We start from the raw sequence: 17,687 nt of genomic DNA, 5'->3' as shown, positions 1-17,687 counted from the left end.
TTCCGATTGGTAGAAAGTCTATTTACGCCTTCAAGCACACATAGAAAACGAAGCATGTGGACGCAGAGATTCAGAGTTGTCATGTACCACATGTTATGTGTACAGCTCTCCCCGGGTGACGAATAAAACGACAAAGACAAACAGAATTTTCTCTCATCATTTCTTTTTGGATGAGGATCAGCACAAATTTCAAAATTTCCCCCACAGCACAAAATCAAAACATTATGATATTAATAAAAAAATGCTAATTCCTCATGGAGATGTCTCTGAGTCTAGAAAAAACTCTGCTGCATAAAAATGGACTTTAGTTAATAAATCCTAACCTGAGAGTTTCCAGTTTGCAGTGTGGATTCTCCAGTCCAGCAGACAGAAGCTTCACTCCTGAATCCTGCAGGTTGTTGTTACTCAGGTCCAGTTCTCTCAGACTAGAGGACTGGGAGCTGAGAACTGAGGACAGAGCTTCACAGCTTCTCTCTGAGAGGTTACAGCCACTCAGTCTGAAAAACAGTGATGTATAATATGAAAACATTTGTATTAACTTGTGTTCAATTATCACCTTTAATGTTGATAGTAAAGTAAACAATTAAAATAAAATATAATCAGACTAGAACATGTAAAAAATGTATATCATAAAACTGAACTGCTGATATGAAATTTATGCCAGTCAAAAATCCTGATAATCCTAAAATTTCAACTGTTTGGGTCTCTCCCAGTTATTTAAACTTTGAGGTTTCCAGTTCACAAAGTGGATTCTCTGGTCAAGACTTTAATGAACGTTCAACTATCCACATACTTACAAAGCTTTTTTAGCAGCTTTCACCACTGGCAGCAGCCTCAGAAGAGCCTCCTCTGAAGCAGAGTATTTCTTCAGATCAAACACGTCCAGACCTTTTTCTGATGACAGTAAGATGAAGACCAGAGCTGACCACTGAGCAGGAGAGAGTTTATCTGTGGAGAGACTTCCTGAGTCCAGGTACTGTTGGATCTCCTCCACTAGAGAACGATCATTTAGTTCATTCAGACAGTGGAACAGGTTGATGCTTTTCTCTGCTGAGGGAGTCTCTTTGATCTTATTCTTGATGTACTGGACTGTTTCCTGATTGGTCTTTGATCTCCTTCCTGTCTTTTTCTGCAGACCTCTTAAGAGGGTCTGATTGGTCTGCAGTGAAAGACCGAGCAGAAAACGAAGAAACAAGTCCAGATGTCCATTTGGACTATGTACGGCCTTGTCCACAGCACTCTGGTGGAGAAGTTTTAGTTCAGGTCTAAACAGTTTGGACCACAGAGAAGTTGACTGTTCTTCAGACAGCAGATTGACTCCAGAGTTGATGAAGGTCAGATGGACATGAAGAGCAGCCAGAAACTCCTGAACACTCAGATGGACGAAGCAGAACACCTTGTCCTGGTACAGTCCTCTCTCCTCTTTAAAGATCTGTGTGAACACTCCTGAGTACACTGAGGCTGCTGTGATATCGATGCCACACTCTGTCAGGTCTGATTCATAGAAGATCAGGTTTCCTTTCTGCAGCTGCTCAAAAGCCAGTTTTCCCAGAGACTTGATCATCTTCCTGCTTTTTTTATTCCAGTGTGGATCTGTCTCAGCTCCTCCATCATACTTGATGTTCTTCAGTTTGGACTGAACCACCAGGAAGTGAATGTACATGTCAGTCAGGGTCTTGGGCAGCTCTCCTCCCTCTCTGGTTTTCAACACATCCTCCAGAACTGTAGCAGTGATCCAGCAGAAGACTGGGATGTGACACATGATGTGGAGGCTTTGTGATGTCTCGATGTGGGAGATGATTCTTCTGACCTGCTCCTCATCTCTGAACCTCTTCCTAAAGTACTCCTCCTTCTGTGGGTCAGTGAACCCTCTGACCTCTGTTACCATGTCAACACACTCAGGAGGGATCTGATTGGCTGCTGCAGGTCGTGTGGTTATCCAGAGGCGAGCAGAGGGAAGCAGGTTCCCCCTGATCAGGTTTGTCAGCAGCACATCCACTGAGGTGGACTCTGTAACATCAGTCAGGATCTGATTGTTGTGGAAGTCCAGAGGAAGTCGACACTCATCCAGACCGTCAAAGATGAACACAACGTGGAACTCTTCAAACCTGCAGATTCCTGCTTCTTTGGTTTCAGTAAAGAAGTGATGAACAAGTTCCACCAAGCTGAACTTTTTCTCTTTCAGCACATTCAGCTCTCTGAAGGTCAATGGAAATGTGAACTGTATGTCCTGGTTGGCTTTGTTTTCAGCCCAGTCCAGAGTGAACTTCTGTGTTAAGACTGTTTTCCCAATGCCAGCCACTCCCTTTGTCATCACTGTTCTGATTGGTTCCTCTCTTCCAGGTGAGCCTTTAAAGATGTCTTCTTGTCTGATGGTTGTTTCTGGTCTGTGTGGTTTCCTGGATGCTGTTTCAATCAGTCTGACCTCATGTTCATCATTGACCTCTCCAGTCCCTCCTTCTGTGATGTAGAGCTCTGTGTAGATCTGGTCCAGAAGGGTTGGGTTTCCTGCTTTAGCAATCCCCTCAAACACACACTGGAACTTCTTCTTCAGATTAGATTTAAGTTCACGCTGACAAACTGCAGCAGGAGTTCCTGAATGAAACCACAAAAACATGATCAATATAATTTCTAATGAAAACACAGTTTGACAGTTTCATGACCCTAAATGATTCACATTTCAACATATTAACACTCCACATCTTCAGCTCTCAGTAAATGTCTCATTTGTCCACGATGTTAAATGTTTAGAGAAATCCTCTTACTGCTCTGAAGACAGTCGGAGACCAGGTCTGGTTGATGCTGCTGGGCAGACTGATCCATGTGAACCTCTGAGCTCTGCTGCTGAACTCTGAGGAGAAAATATTATTTTTAAGTTTCAACCATATTAGCAGCCAAACTAGTGACGGTGATGTTTATTCTGTGGTGTCAGGTGTTGTGATATAATTAGGTGTGTGTCTGAGTGTGTGTTGAACACTGATCTTATTTTCTGTCATTTGTAGACTGTGATGTTCTTCACCTGATCATTTCTACACTTTTTATTCATACTAATCCAAAACACAGAGGTTACATGTTGATAGATCTGTCAAAAACTTTGAAAAAAAGATTTGATGAAATTCTGAAAAACTAAATTACATCAAATGTTAAAGAACAATGTTTGTTTTTCTCAACATTTTACTTTTCACACTGCTGTAACAAAGACTGTTTTCACTAGTTTTCCACTGTAAACCTGTTTTTATAACTCTTCACTGTTCTTGTGTATTTTAATGTAAATATCTTACTGAGGGTTCTACACATTTAGTTCTAACTTATTTTATTAGTATTGTTTAAATAATATCTTTAATTAATATTGTAATCAGGTAAATCCATAGATACAGTTCAGGACTTAAAACGTTCTTATTGTAGTGGTTATTCAGCTCTCGTTTATAAAGTGTAACCTGAACTTAAGTTAAGTTAACAAATGTCTACATGAAGTTGAAGGAATAAGCAAAAATTAACATGATGCTTTAGTTAACTTTACTTACCTGTTTGTTAATGCATGTTACTGAATTAAGTAATGTTGATTAATGTATTGCTCATATGAAAAACAAAACTGTGGAGGGAAATCGGAACAGATCACAGATTAACTGTAATCAGTGACAGCACTACACAGTAAATTCAGACTTTACTGACAAAGTACTCAGCAGCACAAAAAGAAATTCACATTAAAATTTAATTCCACTGCATCAACCCTCTTTTTGGGGTGCAGTGTGGATTGGGTGGCAGCCGTGGGGAGGTGCCTCGACGACCCAATCCCTGGACAAGGAATCTGGCAATTGGGACATGGAATGTCACCACACTGGGTGGAAAGGAGCCTAAACCTGTGTTGGAGGTTGAGTGGTACCGGCTAGAGATAGTTGGGCTCACTTCCACACACAGTCTGGGCTCTGGAACACAACTCCTTGAGAGAGGTTGGACTCTCTTCTACTCTGGAGTTGCCCATGGTGAGAGGTGGCGGGCAGGGGTGGGCTTGCTTATAGCCCCCCAGCTCAGCTGCTATGTGTTAGAGTTTTCCCCAGTGGACGAGAAAGTTGTTTCCCAGCGCCTTCGGGTAGGGGATAGGTCTCTCACTGTTGTTTGTGCCTACGAGCCAAATAGCAGTGTAGAGTACCCAGCTTTCATAGGGTCTCTGGAAGGAGTACTGGAAGGTACTCCGACTGCGGACTCTGTCGTCCTACTGGGGGATTTCAACGCCCACGTGGGCAATGACAGTGATACCTGGAGGGGCGTGATTGGGAGGAACGGCCTCCCTGATCTGAACCCGAGTGGTGTTTTGTTATTGGACTTCTGTGCTAGTCACAGTTTGTCCATAACGAACACCATGTTCAAGCATAAGAGTGCCCATCAGTGCACGTGGCACCAGGACACCCTAGGCTGGAGGTCTATGATCGACTTTGTGGTTGTGTCATCTGGCCTCCGACCATATGTCTCGGACACTCGGGTGAAGAGAGGGGCTGAGCTGTTAACTGATCACCACCTGATGGTGAGTTGGATCCGGTGGCGGAGGAGGAAGCTGGATAGACTTGGCAGACCCAAACGTATTGTGAGGGTCTGTTGGGAACGTCTGGTGGAACCCTCTGTCAGAGAGGTCTTCAACTCCCACCTCCGGGAGAGCTACAATCAGGTCCCGAGGGAGCCTGGAGACATTGAGTCCGAGTGGACCATGTTTTCCACCTCCATTGTCAATGCGGCTGTTCGGAGCTGTAGCCGTAGAGTCTCTGGTGCCTGTCGCGGCGGCAACCCCCGAACTCGGGGAAGCCGTCAAGCTGAAGAAGGAGTCTTATCAGGCCTGGTTGGCCTGTGGGACTCCTGATGCAGCTGGTATCGGCAGGCCAAACGTGCAGCAGCCCGCGCGGTCGCAGAGGCAAAAACTCAGACCTGGGAAAAGTTCGGCGAGGCCATGGAGGAGGACTATCGGTCTGCCTCAAGGAAATTCTGGCAAACCGTCCGGCGCCTCAGAAGGGGAAAGCAGTTTCCTGCCAATACTGTTTACAGTGGAGGTGGGGAGTTGCTGACTTCGACTGGGGACATTGTAGGACGGTGGAAGGAATACTTTGAGGATCTCCTCAACCCCGTCGACACGCCTTCTGTTGAGGAAGCAGAGGCTGGGGACTCAGAGGTTGACTCGTCCATTTCCCTGCTCGAAGTCACTGAGGTAGTCAGTAAGCTCCTCGGTGGCAAGGCACCAGGGATGGATGAAATTCGCCCTGAGTACCTTAAGTCTCTGGATGTTGTGGGGCTGTCTTGGTTGACACGCCTTTGCAGCATCGCGTGGAGATCAGGGACAGTACCTCTGGACTGGCAGACCGGGCTGGTGGTTCCTCTTTTTAAAAAGCGGGACCAGAGGGTGTGTTCCAACTATAGGGGGATCACAGTCCTCAGCCTCCCTGGGAAAGTCTATTCCAGAGTGCTGGAGAGAAGAATTAGGCCGCTAGTCGAACCTCGGATCCAGGAGGAACAATGCGGTTTTCGTCCTGGTCGTGGAACACTGGACCAGCTCCATACTCTTGCTAGGGTGCTCGAGGGTTCATGGGAGTTCGCCCATCCAGTCTATATGTGTTTTGTGGACTTGGAGAAGGTGTTTGACCGTGTCCCTCGTGGCATCCTGTGGGAGGTACTTCGGGAATACGGGATTCGGGACCCTTTGTTAAGCGCCCTTTGGTCCTTGTATGACCGGAGTAGGAGCTTGGTTCGCATTGTCGGCAGTAAGTCAGACTTGTTCCCGGTGCATGTTGGACTCCGACAGGGCTGCCCTTTGTCACCGATCCTGGATTTCTAGGCGCAGCCAGGGGTCGGAGGGAATCCGGTTTGGGGATCACAGGATTTCATCTCTGCTTTTTGTAGATGATGTTGTCCTGTTGGCCTCATCAGACCGGGACCTCCAGCAGGCACTGGGGCGGTTTGCAGCCGAGTGTGAAGGGGCTGGGATGAGAATCAGCACCTCCAAGTCCGAGGCCATGATTCTCAACCGGAAAAAGGTGGCTTGCACCCACCAGGTTGGGGGGGAGATCCTCCCTCAAGTGGAGGAGTTTATGTATCTTGGGGTCTTGTTCACGAGTGAGGGAAAAAGGGAGCGTGAGATTGACAGACGGATTGGTGCATCGGCAGCAGTAATGCGGTCAGTGTACCGGTCCGTCGTGGTGAAAAAGGAGCTGAGCCGAAAGGCAAAGCTCTCGATTTACCGGTCAGTCTACGTTCCTACCCTCACCTATGGCCGTGAGCTTTGGGTCATGACCGAAAGGACAAGGTCGCGGATACAAGCGGCTGAAATGAGTTTTCTCCGCAGAGTGGCTGGGTGCACCCTTAGTGATAGGGTGAGGAGCTTAGTCACCCGGGAGGAGCTTGGAGTAGAGCCGCTGCTCCTCTGAATCGAGAGGGGCCAGTTGAGGTGGCTTGGGCATCGTTTTCCATTCCTGTCCCACCGGGAGGAGGGCCCGGGGAAGACCCAGGACACGATGGAAGGACTATGTCTCTCGGCTGGCCTGGGAAAGCCTCGGCCTCCCCCCGGAAGAGCTGGAGGAGGTGTCTAGCGAGAGGGAAGTCTGGGCATCTCTGCTTAAGCTGCTCCCCCCGCGACCCAGCCCCGGATAATCGGAAGAGAATGGATGGATGGATGGATTAAATTTCACAAATATGATCATAAAATAAGTGAATAATGGTTAAAATCAGCTTTATTTCTACTGCTGTGGCAGATGGATTTTACCGGTGGCATCTCTGGGACATGGTCTGAGCTCAGCCGGACTAACGTTAGCTACAGGGATCAACGCACAGCTCGCTCCTTCATATAGATGTTGGACCTTATCAAAAACCAGAGGAACACACAGAGGGAACTGGACACTGAAAGACTTGAACTTCAGTGATCCCATGGACACCTGACTGCTGTTTGAAGACACACTTGAAGAAATGTGAACTGGTCCTTTAAGGTTAGATTGTATTTTATACTGAAGAGATTTTTATTCTGGTTTAATGTAACTTAGAAAATCAGTTAGTTTGTTAGTAGAGATGTTTTTACAGTGTAACTAAGCAGGTAGTTCAGTCCTAAACCAGACCATGAAGATCTGGATCAAGACTTGATTCCTGTTTTCAGGAGAATCAGAAAATAAAGTTCAGTTTGAAACTCTTACCTTCTATCAACAGGTTGTTTAACTTTAAAGGTAATAGGTTTATCCATAGACCGGTCACTCTTCATTGAGACCCAGCTGGGTTCAGGAGAGTCTGGTCTCTGCCGCTGCATCCTGATACAAACCAACAAGTGACAAATGAAAAGTAGTTTGAAGCTGAAAACAGATGAACTGTGAGCAGACTGTCAGCAGCTGAAATGTTGGAAGCAGATAGAGAATCAGTAAGAAGACAGTGGATGAGGAACGTTCTCCTGTTCATCAATATGGAATCTGATGAAAGATGCTGTTTGATCTTAGTGGAGGAGTTGACTAATCAGTGGTTGGACTCTTTGTTCACTAAGACAGTTCATAGTTCATCATTAGTTCTTCTAAGATCTTACTGAGGAGCTGATTGGCAGATGTGACAGTGAGTGTGAATAATGATGGAGCAGTGATTAGAGCGCTGAGCTCTGACATGGAGAAGAGTCATGGACAGTTAGAGATCCTCATCTCACCTCTGAGCTTTGGTCTGGCTCCCATGGTCCTCATACCGAGGGATTTTAGAGGGAGGGACTCCCTCCTCTCTGTCCTCACACTGATCCATGCTGCTGAATCCACATCCACATCAGCTCACAGACACTTTCTACCTTCATGTGGAGAGGAAACACAAATCATTGATGTGCAGTGAAAACTGAAATCCTCCTTTCCATCATTTCTCCTGGACAAAGATCAGCTGCTCCTCCACTGATTGGCTCTTCTTTCCTCTTTCATATCAGTGTCACTTGAATGCAGTCAGACAGCAGTGGGAGGCAGAGGAAGCTGCCATCAGCTGCTCTACTTCTACCATCAGTCCACTAGATGGAGGCATGAAGCTGCAGCCCAGCACACACAGGATGATGGACCAACATTTACACTCACTCAGTCATTTGGACTGACGCTGATACTTCACTAACTTTTCCACCACTAAACAACATTTAGAGATAAACACAGGAAAAATAATCTCAGGCACCTCAGGTCAACAAAGTCACTGAACACACTCACACATAAACATAATCCACACACCACCTCATACAATGTTAAATTCCACTGGGCACTTTATACAGAAAATAGGTTTTAGGTTAGATTTGTACCTACCTACGAGGTAGATAGGTGGTAGTTATTCTACTGTTATACTGTTATTTTACTACTATTCTACTGTATTTTATTTAAGTTATTGAGAAGAGCACCCACAGTTTTGTTGTACTTCCTCTGTGCAATGACAATAAAGTCTATTATAATTCTAATTCTGTTGAATTTACTAATTACTTGAGTTGTTTAATATGTAATAATTTATATTCTATATAGAATCTTTTTTTTTTGTTTGTATTTCAAATTAATTAATTAATTTAAAAAGTAACTGTAACTGAAGAGAACTGTATTGCAATAAAAAGTAAAATATCTCCATTTGACATGTAGTGGAGCAGAAAATAGAAATACTCAAGTAAAGTACAATAAGTATTGTACTGAAATACTGGAGCAGCCTAAAAGTCCTGGAAGTTACAAACAGAGGAATCTAAAAAAGACACAGTTCAAAACTCAACAACTGACTCAATCAAATCTTTATAAAACATATTCAACATGAATTAGAAAGAAATGGACTGAATGAAAAACGCTGTCGTCACTTTGTTTCTCCAGAGGTCCAACTGCAGACCTCAGTTCTGAGTCCAGTGAATCAACAGTGTTACTTTTTATCATGTGATCCCTTCATTGGAGCTGAGATTGTGATTCTCTGTCTGTAGAAACCTCGGCTCTTGTTCACATCTGTGTTTTTCTGATGAACACTGGTTTGATTTCAGTGTTCAGACAATCTCTGGTTTGAACTCACAGATATATTTTGTCCTGCTTCTGAACCCAGTTTGGATTGGATGTGCTCACTTTCTACTTTTTTCCACTTTCTGTTCAAAATCTCTCCTTTAAACTACATTTCGTTCATTTTGAAATCCTTCAGTTTTCAGCCACACTACACTCATCATCCACACTCACTTTTACTGCTCTGTATTGATCTGACAGATAGTTACTAGTTACTTTACACATGATTTGACTTACCGTTTATAAAATATGATTTAAAGCAGATTTAAAATCAGAAACGTTGACTTGATGAATCCTTTGATCACTGAGTTGAAGTGGTTTCAATCAGTTTTCATAGAAACGTCAAACATTTAATGGTTCCACCTTCTTCGAGTTGAGGATCTGCAGCTTTTCCTTCTTTGAAATGACACTAAACTGAATCATTTTGGGTTCAGACTATTGACTGGACAAAACCAACTCAGTGAAGGTTCCACTTTCTCACTTGATTCTGGTTCTGAACAGAACAAACAGTTGACGGATGAAGCAGGAAAAGAATCATCAGATTGATCAATAATGAAAAGAATCATCACAGCTCCATAGAAATCATTCACTGTCTGTGTCTCAGAGTTCTCTCTAATAAACTGAGGGACTTTGGACTAAACCACCTTTGTCCGGATTAACCATCAGTTCCACCTGGACAAAGGTTTCCTGAATCACCTGGTTCAACAACGACACCGACTTTATCGACAGTGTTCAGACTAAACGACGACACCGTTGTTGTTTCTAGATTCAGACTGAACACTTTGATAACTGAGCATCTGTCTGACAGTCAGACTACAGGTTTCCACACAGGAGAGAGAACCAACAACAGAAAGAGACAGAAAACATACTCACCCTGAAGCGCAGACACTCTGAGCGTCCTCCACTCCCAGCATGCACTGGGAGACCGAGAGAGAAGCAGGAGAAAGTCATAAACTCAAACAATAAACCTGGACTTTGACTCCAATCACACAAACACACTGTTAAAAATTATCAGAACGTCAGAGTCAGTGAATCATGTTCCCTCAGAAAACACAATAACTGATCGTGAAAGAGTCACAAAGTACAAGTACCACTGTGCATTGTTTCCTGAAGTGAAGTACTAAGTACATTCTGTAAAATGCTAATAGAAATAAAAACTAATAACTAAGTTCCACTAAAGCAGCTTGCTGTGTGTATTAACCCTTTAAATCAGCATTTCCTCAGAAGACACATCTGAAATTTGACCATTTAACTCAAAACACAGGAACAGTTTGACCCTGGAACTCAGCAACACATCACACTACAACAGGAAATCCTTCTAGTCTCAGCTTCAGTTCAATGAGGAGAGATCAGCAGAGCATCAATAAAAAGTTATTGGAAAGCAGAAATGATGGAATAGATTTAGTTGGAGTTCCAGCAGAGAGTGAGTGTAAAAGATCTTCCTCATTGAACTTTACACCAAACTTAATTTTCCCTGAACCAGTGAGAGGAAAACCCACAGTACAGAAGTCGTACTTCAGAGCGTCAGTGTTTCTAGCTGTGGTGTGGCTGCAGTACTCTGTGGTTGGTGCTGCGTCAGTCACGTTCTGTTCTGAACCCTGAACCAGGATCAAAAGTCCAACCTGCAGTTTCCTGTTCTGCCTCGTCCCCACTCTACAGTGTGAATGTAGATACGGTATCAGTGTAGTAGGTTTCTGACTTGTTACCGTATTTCTTATCACACAGTGACTGTACATGATAAATAATTATTATCTGTTACACTGGATCTCACATATTTAGTCAAACATCTAATAAACATAATTAACAGAGCACCATAAGTCCCTGAAATAACTGTCTCTGTGTCTGTGGGTCTGGATTAAAACACTATTTTATACTTGTTCATTCTACTATGATCATGAAGCTAACATGTTTGTTGGATTTTATTAGGATTGAACTTATTTTGTGAATGAATGAAGCTTCAGTTACACTGAGAAATGAAACCTAGTTAAAGTTTGTTGTGGACGGTGGTGAAGGAGCAGTTTACAGGACTTTTACACCAGCTGCTCCAACGACTTTTAATAATAATAAAACACTGTTGTGTTGATACAGTATGTGTGACGACAGTGAAAGTCAAACAACAGGCATCATGATGAACCTTTTAAAAAGTATTGATTTGTCATTTTATGGGAAGATCCCAACAAGAGGAGGTGATAATAAGATACGGTGACACCGGGTGGAGGCCTCAGACTCTGCAGCTAAAGCTAATAGACATTACAACCTTTAAAGATCGTGGTATAGATAGTAGTACTTTCACCTTGTCAGTAGTTGAGGTGGAGCTAGTTTGAAATGTTTCAGTGTAAAACTGGATCAGATTTCACCAACTGATTCTTTGGTTTTTAACTATCAGTGAAATCAGTGTAGTGCAGTAAAAATACACACAACCACCATGTATGAAGTACATTACTGGAGTAAAAGTACTTAGTTACGTTCCAAAGAAAAGTACAAGTGTAGTTCAGATGTGTTGAACATGTGACTCTGACACCAGAGAAACTCGACCTTTAAATAGGATCAAATATTTATTGTCAGCTTGTTTGACATTTGTAGTAGTGGATAAAAACTGGTTCTGTGTTACTGCAGAGACCTGGTGTGGAACTAAACCAGAATCCTGGATCAGGTTCAGACCAGCAGAGTCCAGCAGGTGGCAGCACTGACTGTCTGTTGAGCAGGAAACAGAAGCACTAACTGTTTTTTCCTCCATCTAATAAACAGCTGCAGCTGCAGGTCCAGGTCAAGGATCAGGATCAGGTCTCAGTTAGTGGGAACCAGAATATGTCCTGGTCCACAACAAGGACAGGGGTCAACAGTCATCACTAAAACTGGACTGAACTTGTTCCAAATGCATCAACACACAGTATTTGTTGTTTTAGTGAAGCAGCAAACTGGTTGTAGAAGGACTAGTGAGAGAACTACTGTTAAGACGTTTCCACATATGCACTCTGGACTGACTCTGGAGGATCAGGTCCAGACATCGTGCGGACTTGTGGGTTCACACATGTAGAACACAGCAGGAGAAAGTCCGGGTGACATAAGTTCCCACGCCGCATTAGATTGATAAACCTGGAGTCAATTTAAACTCGGATCAAAAGTAGCATCTATACAAACTGGGTCCAGACTGTGTCCTGCTCTGACCTTTGACCTTCTCCCTGCAGTCGATGAATCCAGCCACAGATAAGATCAGACCCAGGATCAGTCCTGAGGCTCTGATGGTGATCTGGTTTCTATCTGACTCAGGCCTGTAGGGATCTGAGGACACACAGGTGTATATCCATCCATTATCCGGGGCGGGGTCGCGGGGGCAGCAGTCTGAGCAGAGAGACCCAGACTTCCCTAAAACGGAGGTCTTTACCTTCAAATACACTCGTCACAATATAGAAAGAAGATTGAACCAAATGTGTCCTTGATGACAGTGAGCAGTGAAAATCAAAGACTTCCTCTGATGTTCAGACTCGATTTAAGTCTTAATGCAGCTGGATGTAAAGAATTCTCTTCACAGAATATATTCGAAGCTGATACTGATCACTGACCAGTCTGTTTCAGTAGCACATTGATTCACATGGAAACTGGGTCGTCTTCAAATCAAAGAGGTTCTGTTGGTTCTGACCAACATATCTTCATCTTCTGATGCTGTGATGATGCCGTTTGTGTCTCATCCGTTCTCTCAGTAACGTTGGTGAAGTCTGCTCTGTGTGGTCTGAACGTCCAGTGAAATAAATGAGGAACATGTTGGTCACAGTATGAAGCTGTGGAAGTTCTGCAGTAGTTTGTCTGATCACTGCTGATAGAAGGTTCTAACAGAGACAAGTCAGCACTGCTGCTCTGGTTCATGTTGTTCTCATAGTTTAGTAGAAATAAAAATCATTTTCTTAGAATTTCATCACCAGGAGAAACCATCACTAGAGGATTACGGAGCTTTGTGAATACGACCCCAGGTGTTTGAACGTTGTGGCAGACAGGGATCAGCTCTCAGCAGAACCACTAGGACCTGTCTGTGGCTACACAGCCTCATTCTACCACCAGAGAAATGGATCCAGCTAGTTCACCAAGCTAACCAGCTCTCAGCACTGTGTTCCCACAATCCCAGCTGTCCCTGGATGAAAGGCGGTGTACTGTGCAGGTTACTGTACACCACCTTTCTGTCTATATCTCTGCTGAGTGATTCATAGAGTTTGAACCAGAATGAGATCATGTGGACAATCAGAACCACAACAACTGCAGCACAGATACAGCTACAGTCCCAATCAGCAGCTCCATCCCTGTCGTAATCCCAGATCTAGTTGGTCTCCATCAGCCTCAGCAGTGCTGGTTCTATCCTCTGTTAACTAACTGTCTCCATCTCTCTGAGTTCAGTGATACTTGCTGCTGAGGGTGAACCCACTCTCTGTGGACACAGCCAGCGGGGATCTACTGCAGGACACGGGCTAAACTCTCAGAATAAATCAATATGGACCAGAGATCAAATAAATCACTGCTGTGACACTGGCTCCTTCAAGAAAAACACCAACAGAGTCCAGACCTCTACAGTCCTGTGTTTGTCTGATACTACGACTCACTATGATCAGATGATTTATATGTATTTACAAAACAAAACCAAACCTGGAATTCAAAGAGGAGAAACTAACTTTGGCTCAACTATAGATTACACAGACTTTATCTGGACATCAACATCGACCTTTCTCCACATTTCAGCATCATGTTGGTTCAACAACGTTGATGTGACTCAGGTTTTTACACTGGACACCTTTCCCGATGCAACACTCTGAAATTTGCCAGATGAGGGACTGACGCTCAGAGTCCAACAGCTTATTCAACCTCAACCTTTCTCCACATTTCCACATACAGTGAAACCTCAGTGTCCAACCAGTGTCTCCACTGAGCCACCCATTCTCCCTCCATCATCCTGTCCTCAGTTGTCCTCTGAAGGGCCTCAGCAGTGCTGGATCCTATCTCAGCTGTCATTAGGTCAGAGGCAGGGTCCACCTGGACAGGTGTCCAGTCTATCACAGGGCTGACATACAGAGACAGACAAACATTCACACCCAGGGACAGTTTAGAGTCCATTAACCTACATACATGTGTTTGGACTGTGGGAGGAAGCCGGAGAACCTGGAGAAAAGCAGCTCAAACACAGGAAGAACATCCAAACTCACACAGAAAGGCACCCGGTCGACCTGTGGATTCAAACCCAGCTCTTCTTACACTGAACCATTCCCCTCAAAATAAAGTCTTCAACAGAGACTGTGGACTCTGGTTTCTAGGGTCAAACGTCTTAAAGCTAATGACTGACCTGTTGAAGGTCACGGGATGTTTGTGTGTCTCCAGATTAGCTGCACATTTGAATGAAGCCAATGAAAACGTCCCACTGTCCTGCAGAGTGATGATGTGCACCTACACAGTGGATCCTCACATTTGATCTTAATGTTCCAGATTAGTTTTTACTGAACAGCCTACCTACTGAGCTGTAGGTTTTACTTTCAAAAACACGCACATTTATCATCAGAATGACAGGAATTCATGTCAAATCACCTAAAACCACCTGATGCTCATAGAATCTGTCTGACTGTAGTCCAAACTGTAGTATGGAGTTTAAACTGAAGCTGCAACTTAGTTAGTTCAACTTCTAACAACTTAAAAAAAACATGTCCTACACACTTGATGAACAGCTGCTTGTCTCCACACTGTACAGTGTTGTAGACAGAGGTGGTAAGAACAAAAAGGTAATAATTCTAAAATACTCCACTGAAGGAAAGTAAAAGTACTCCATTGGAAAAAGAGTAAGTTTACAAGGAATCATGGTTCAAGAAGAAACTGATTGAATCCATGAATCTGAAAACGTGTGTGTGAGTGAAAGAGACAGACATGTAGAGACTGAACTATCTGTTCAACAGAGACAACGTTTCTCTGACAGGACAACACTCTCAGTACTACACTGAACACAGAGACACTGAGGAACCAGGAAACCGGAACCCAAACCCAGGATAAAGAGGTTCAGTGAATGTGGTGTTGAAGGTGTGGAGGTGGATCAGTTTGTCAGAGGAGACTCTGTAGAAGGACAGAGTCCCAGCAGGACAGTCCACATACACTGATACTCTGTTAGAGACAGAGGAGGAGATGGATGTTTCTCTGTTATTGTGAAGAACAAAGCAACCATAATCATCACAGCAGATGAGATTCCAGGACTGATTGTTCCATCCACACTCACAGTCTTTACTCTTTCCTTTCCTTCTGATTCCTCTGTAACTCACTGATATAGAAACTACTCCCCTCCACTCGACCTCCCAGTAACTGCGACCAGTCAGACCATTACTACACAGCAGCTGAGGTCTCTGGTCAAATCTGTCTGGATGATCAGGATATGACTGATCCTCCTCCTCCACACGTGTCACCTTCCTGTTGTTGTCAGACAGTCGTAGTTCTATGTTCACTGTGTTTGTGTCGATGGTGAGTTGACAGAAATCTGATGGACAGAACAAGACACAATCCAGCTGCAGTTATTAATCTATCATCAGTTTGATGAGGACTCATGACATCAGGCATTTGAATGAGTGATGTGACAGTTTGAAGATGGTTGAATGTTGCTGCTTTGTTTTCATCAGTCTCATTAAAAACACACTTACACTTCCTCAGACCTGGTCTCAACCATCGGACTCCACCAGGCTCCACCCTGAAAGGAGGAGGGGGGTCAGAGCAGCACATTCTCTTTCAGCATGCACACATGGACATTACATGGCTCTCATACACACAGTGTGTTCTGGTTCTGTTCTAATGGAGGCTTGTATGTAGGGATGGACATTCAGCAAACAACTAAGGAATTGGAGTCCTTATCTTGGAATTCTACGGAGCAGGGAGGTGACATGGAGGAAAGATTTCAATTCTCTAGTTCACAGCAGTCTGTCACCAGACAAACTAATGTGACACCACAGGAAGCAGGAAACTGGAGAGCAAAGTCCAAGAGGCTCAACTCCACATACATGGACTCTGTGTGTGTGTTTTCCTCTCTCTAATGTCTGTGGACTGATCTCAGCTGAGCTTCACACGTTGTCCTGTGTTCAGAGGAAGTCTAGTTCACCTCCAGCTACTGGATATTGATCATTACACACAGACTTTGTAGCTTCATCTGATATGGTGTCAGATTTGTTGGAGCAGCCAGAGACAGAAAGTGAAAACAGGAGTTTGAAGAGAAAAACATTCAATCACAAACTAATTTTTCTACTGGGAACAACAAGGAGTTTTTCCTCTTTGACAGATTGTAATGATGAAATGAACATGTTCTAGTTCTGATTTACTGTCTCCTATATATGACACAAGATCTCATCATGACATGATCAGGATCTAGGACCTCCTCCTCCATCAGACATTGTCTGTGGCTGCAGCAGGCCTCTCCATACCTGAGAGTGTTCAGTCTCCAGTGTGGATCCTCCAGTCTAGCAGACAGCAGCTTCACTCCTGTGTCTCCTGGATGATTGTAGCTCAGGTCCAGCTCTCTCAGATAGGATGGGTTGGAGCTCAGAGCTGAGACCAGAGAAGCACAGCCTTCCTCTGTGATCAGACAGCCTGACAGTCTGCAGACACACAAAACAACACAAAAAACACTTAACATCCATTTGTTGTTGGTCTATTTTCACGTTTTTTATTCCTGATACACAATATTTGGGGTAAATTTAGGAAAATACAACAACAGCGAAAACAAATTTTAAAAAAATATTCATGAAAACCATTGCAGCAAAAATACAATCAAGAAATAATCTATCTGTAGTTGGAGTTATCAAGTCTACTTAGAAATGAACAAACATGAAGCAACATTTTAAATTGTAAGAAAAATTTGGAAAATTTTATAGCAGACTTTGTGAAATTTTACTATTTAATAAGATATTTTAAGAGCAGACATTCAGTTGAATCGATTACCATTATTTATCAAAGTAAGTCTGGTGAAAGGTGAAAGGTCTCAGTGAGCCACCTATTTATAGTATTTTATATTTATTGTTCATCTTATACTATTTCTGGTAATCAAACAAGACACCAAGAACCTGTAGTAGTGCCAATATGTACAATTTTCCCAAGGGGATCAAAAAAAGTATCTTATCATCTTTATTATAATTTCTTTGTCATTATTATTTTGTGGTATAAATCTTTGTCTATAGAGTACGGAGAGAATAGTCGTCACTGCAGTAGTAAACAGAGATTTAAATATAGCAAATAAAAATATAAAAATAAAACTGCATGTAGATTAAAGTATTAATTTGACCTGACTTGAGAGTTTCCAGTTTACAGGGTGGATTCTCCAGTCCAGCAGACAGAAGCTTCACTCCTGAATCCTGCAGGTTGTTGTTACTCAGGTCCAGTTCTCTCAGAATAGAGGACTGGGAGCTGAGAACTGAGGACAGAGCGTCACAGCTTCTCTCTGAGAGGTTACAGCCACTCAGTCTGAAAAACAGTGATGTATAAGATGAAAACATTTGTGTCGAGAAATATTGAAAACTGAAAACCAGTAATAAGTTCTGTTCTGTTGTTCAAATACAGTAGCTGTGGATTTAATGATGAATAAATTCCACTATTTTTACACTTACACTACTTTCTTGGAGACTTTGACGACTCCCAGAACAAACAGAAGATCCTCCTCTGAAAAGTTGGAAGAGTATTTAAACGAATTAAACACTTCCAGAT

At 43.4% G+C, this 17,687-nt stretch overlaps 1 protein-coding gene across 1 annotated transcript in view; it reads right to left on the bottom strand.

Annotated features, from left to right (window-relative positions):
* The window catches only part of LOC113168130 (NLR family CARD domain-containing protein 3-like), a 43,972-nt gene that overhangs the window by 21,250 nt on the left and 5,035 nt on the right, over positions 1-17,687 (bottom strand). The window contains exons 2-6 of the mRNA XM_033326644.1: positions 7,655-7,786; positions 7,164-7,274; positions 2,766-2,851; positions 798-2,595; positions 324-497 (exon numbers count right to left, since the gene is read on the bottom strand). Coding sequence (XP_033182535.1) covers positions 324-497; positions 798-2,595; positions 2,766-2,851; positions 7,164-7,274; positions 7,655-7,743 — 2,258 coding nt within the window. The 5' untranslated portion in view covers positions 7,744-7,786. The remainder of the gene's footprint in view (positions 1-323; positions 498-797; positions 2,596-2,765; positions 2,852-7,163; positions 7,275-7,654; positions 7,787-17,687) is intronic.

This window comes from Anabas testudineus, chromosome 18 (genome assembly GCF_900324465.2).
Source record: "Anabas testudineus chromosome 18, fAnaTes1.2, whole genome shotgun sequence".
Classification (NCBI taxonomy): domain Eukaryota; kingdom Metazoa; phylum Chordata; class Actinopteri; order Anabantiformes; family Anabantidae; genus Anabas; species Anabas testudineus.
Note: the sequence above shows the minus strand (reverse complement) of the source record. Positions and strands in the feature narration are given on the sequence as shown.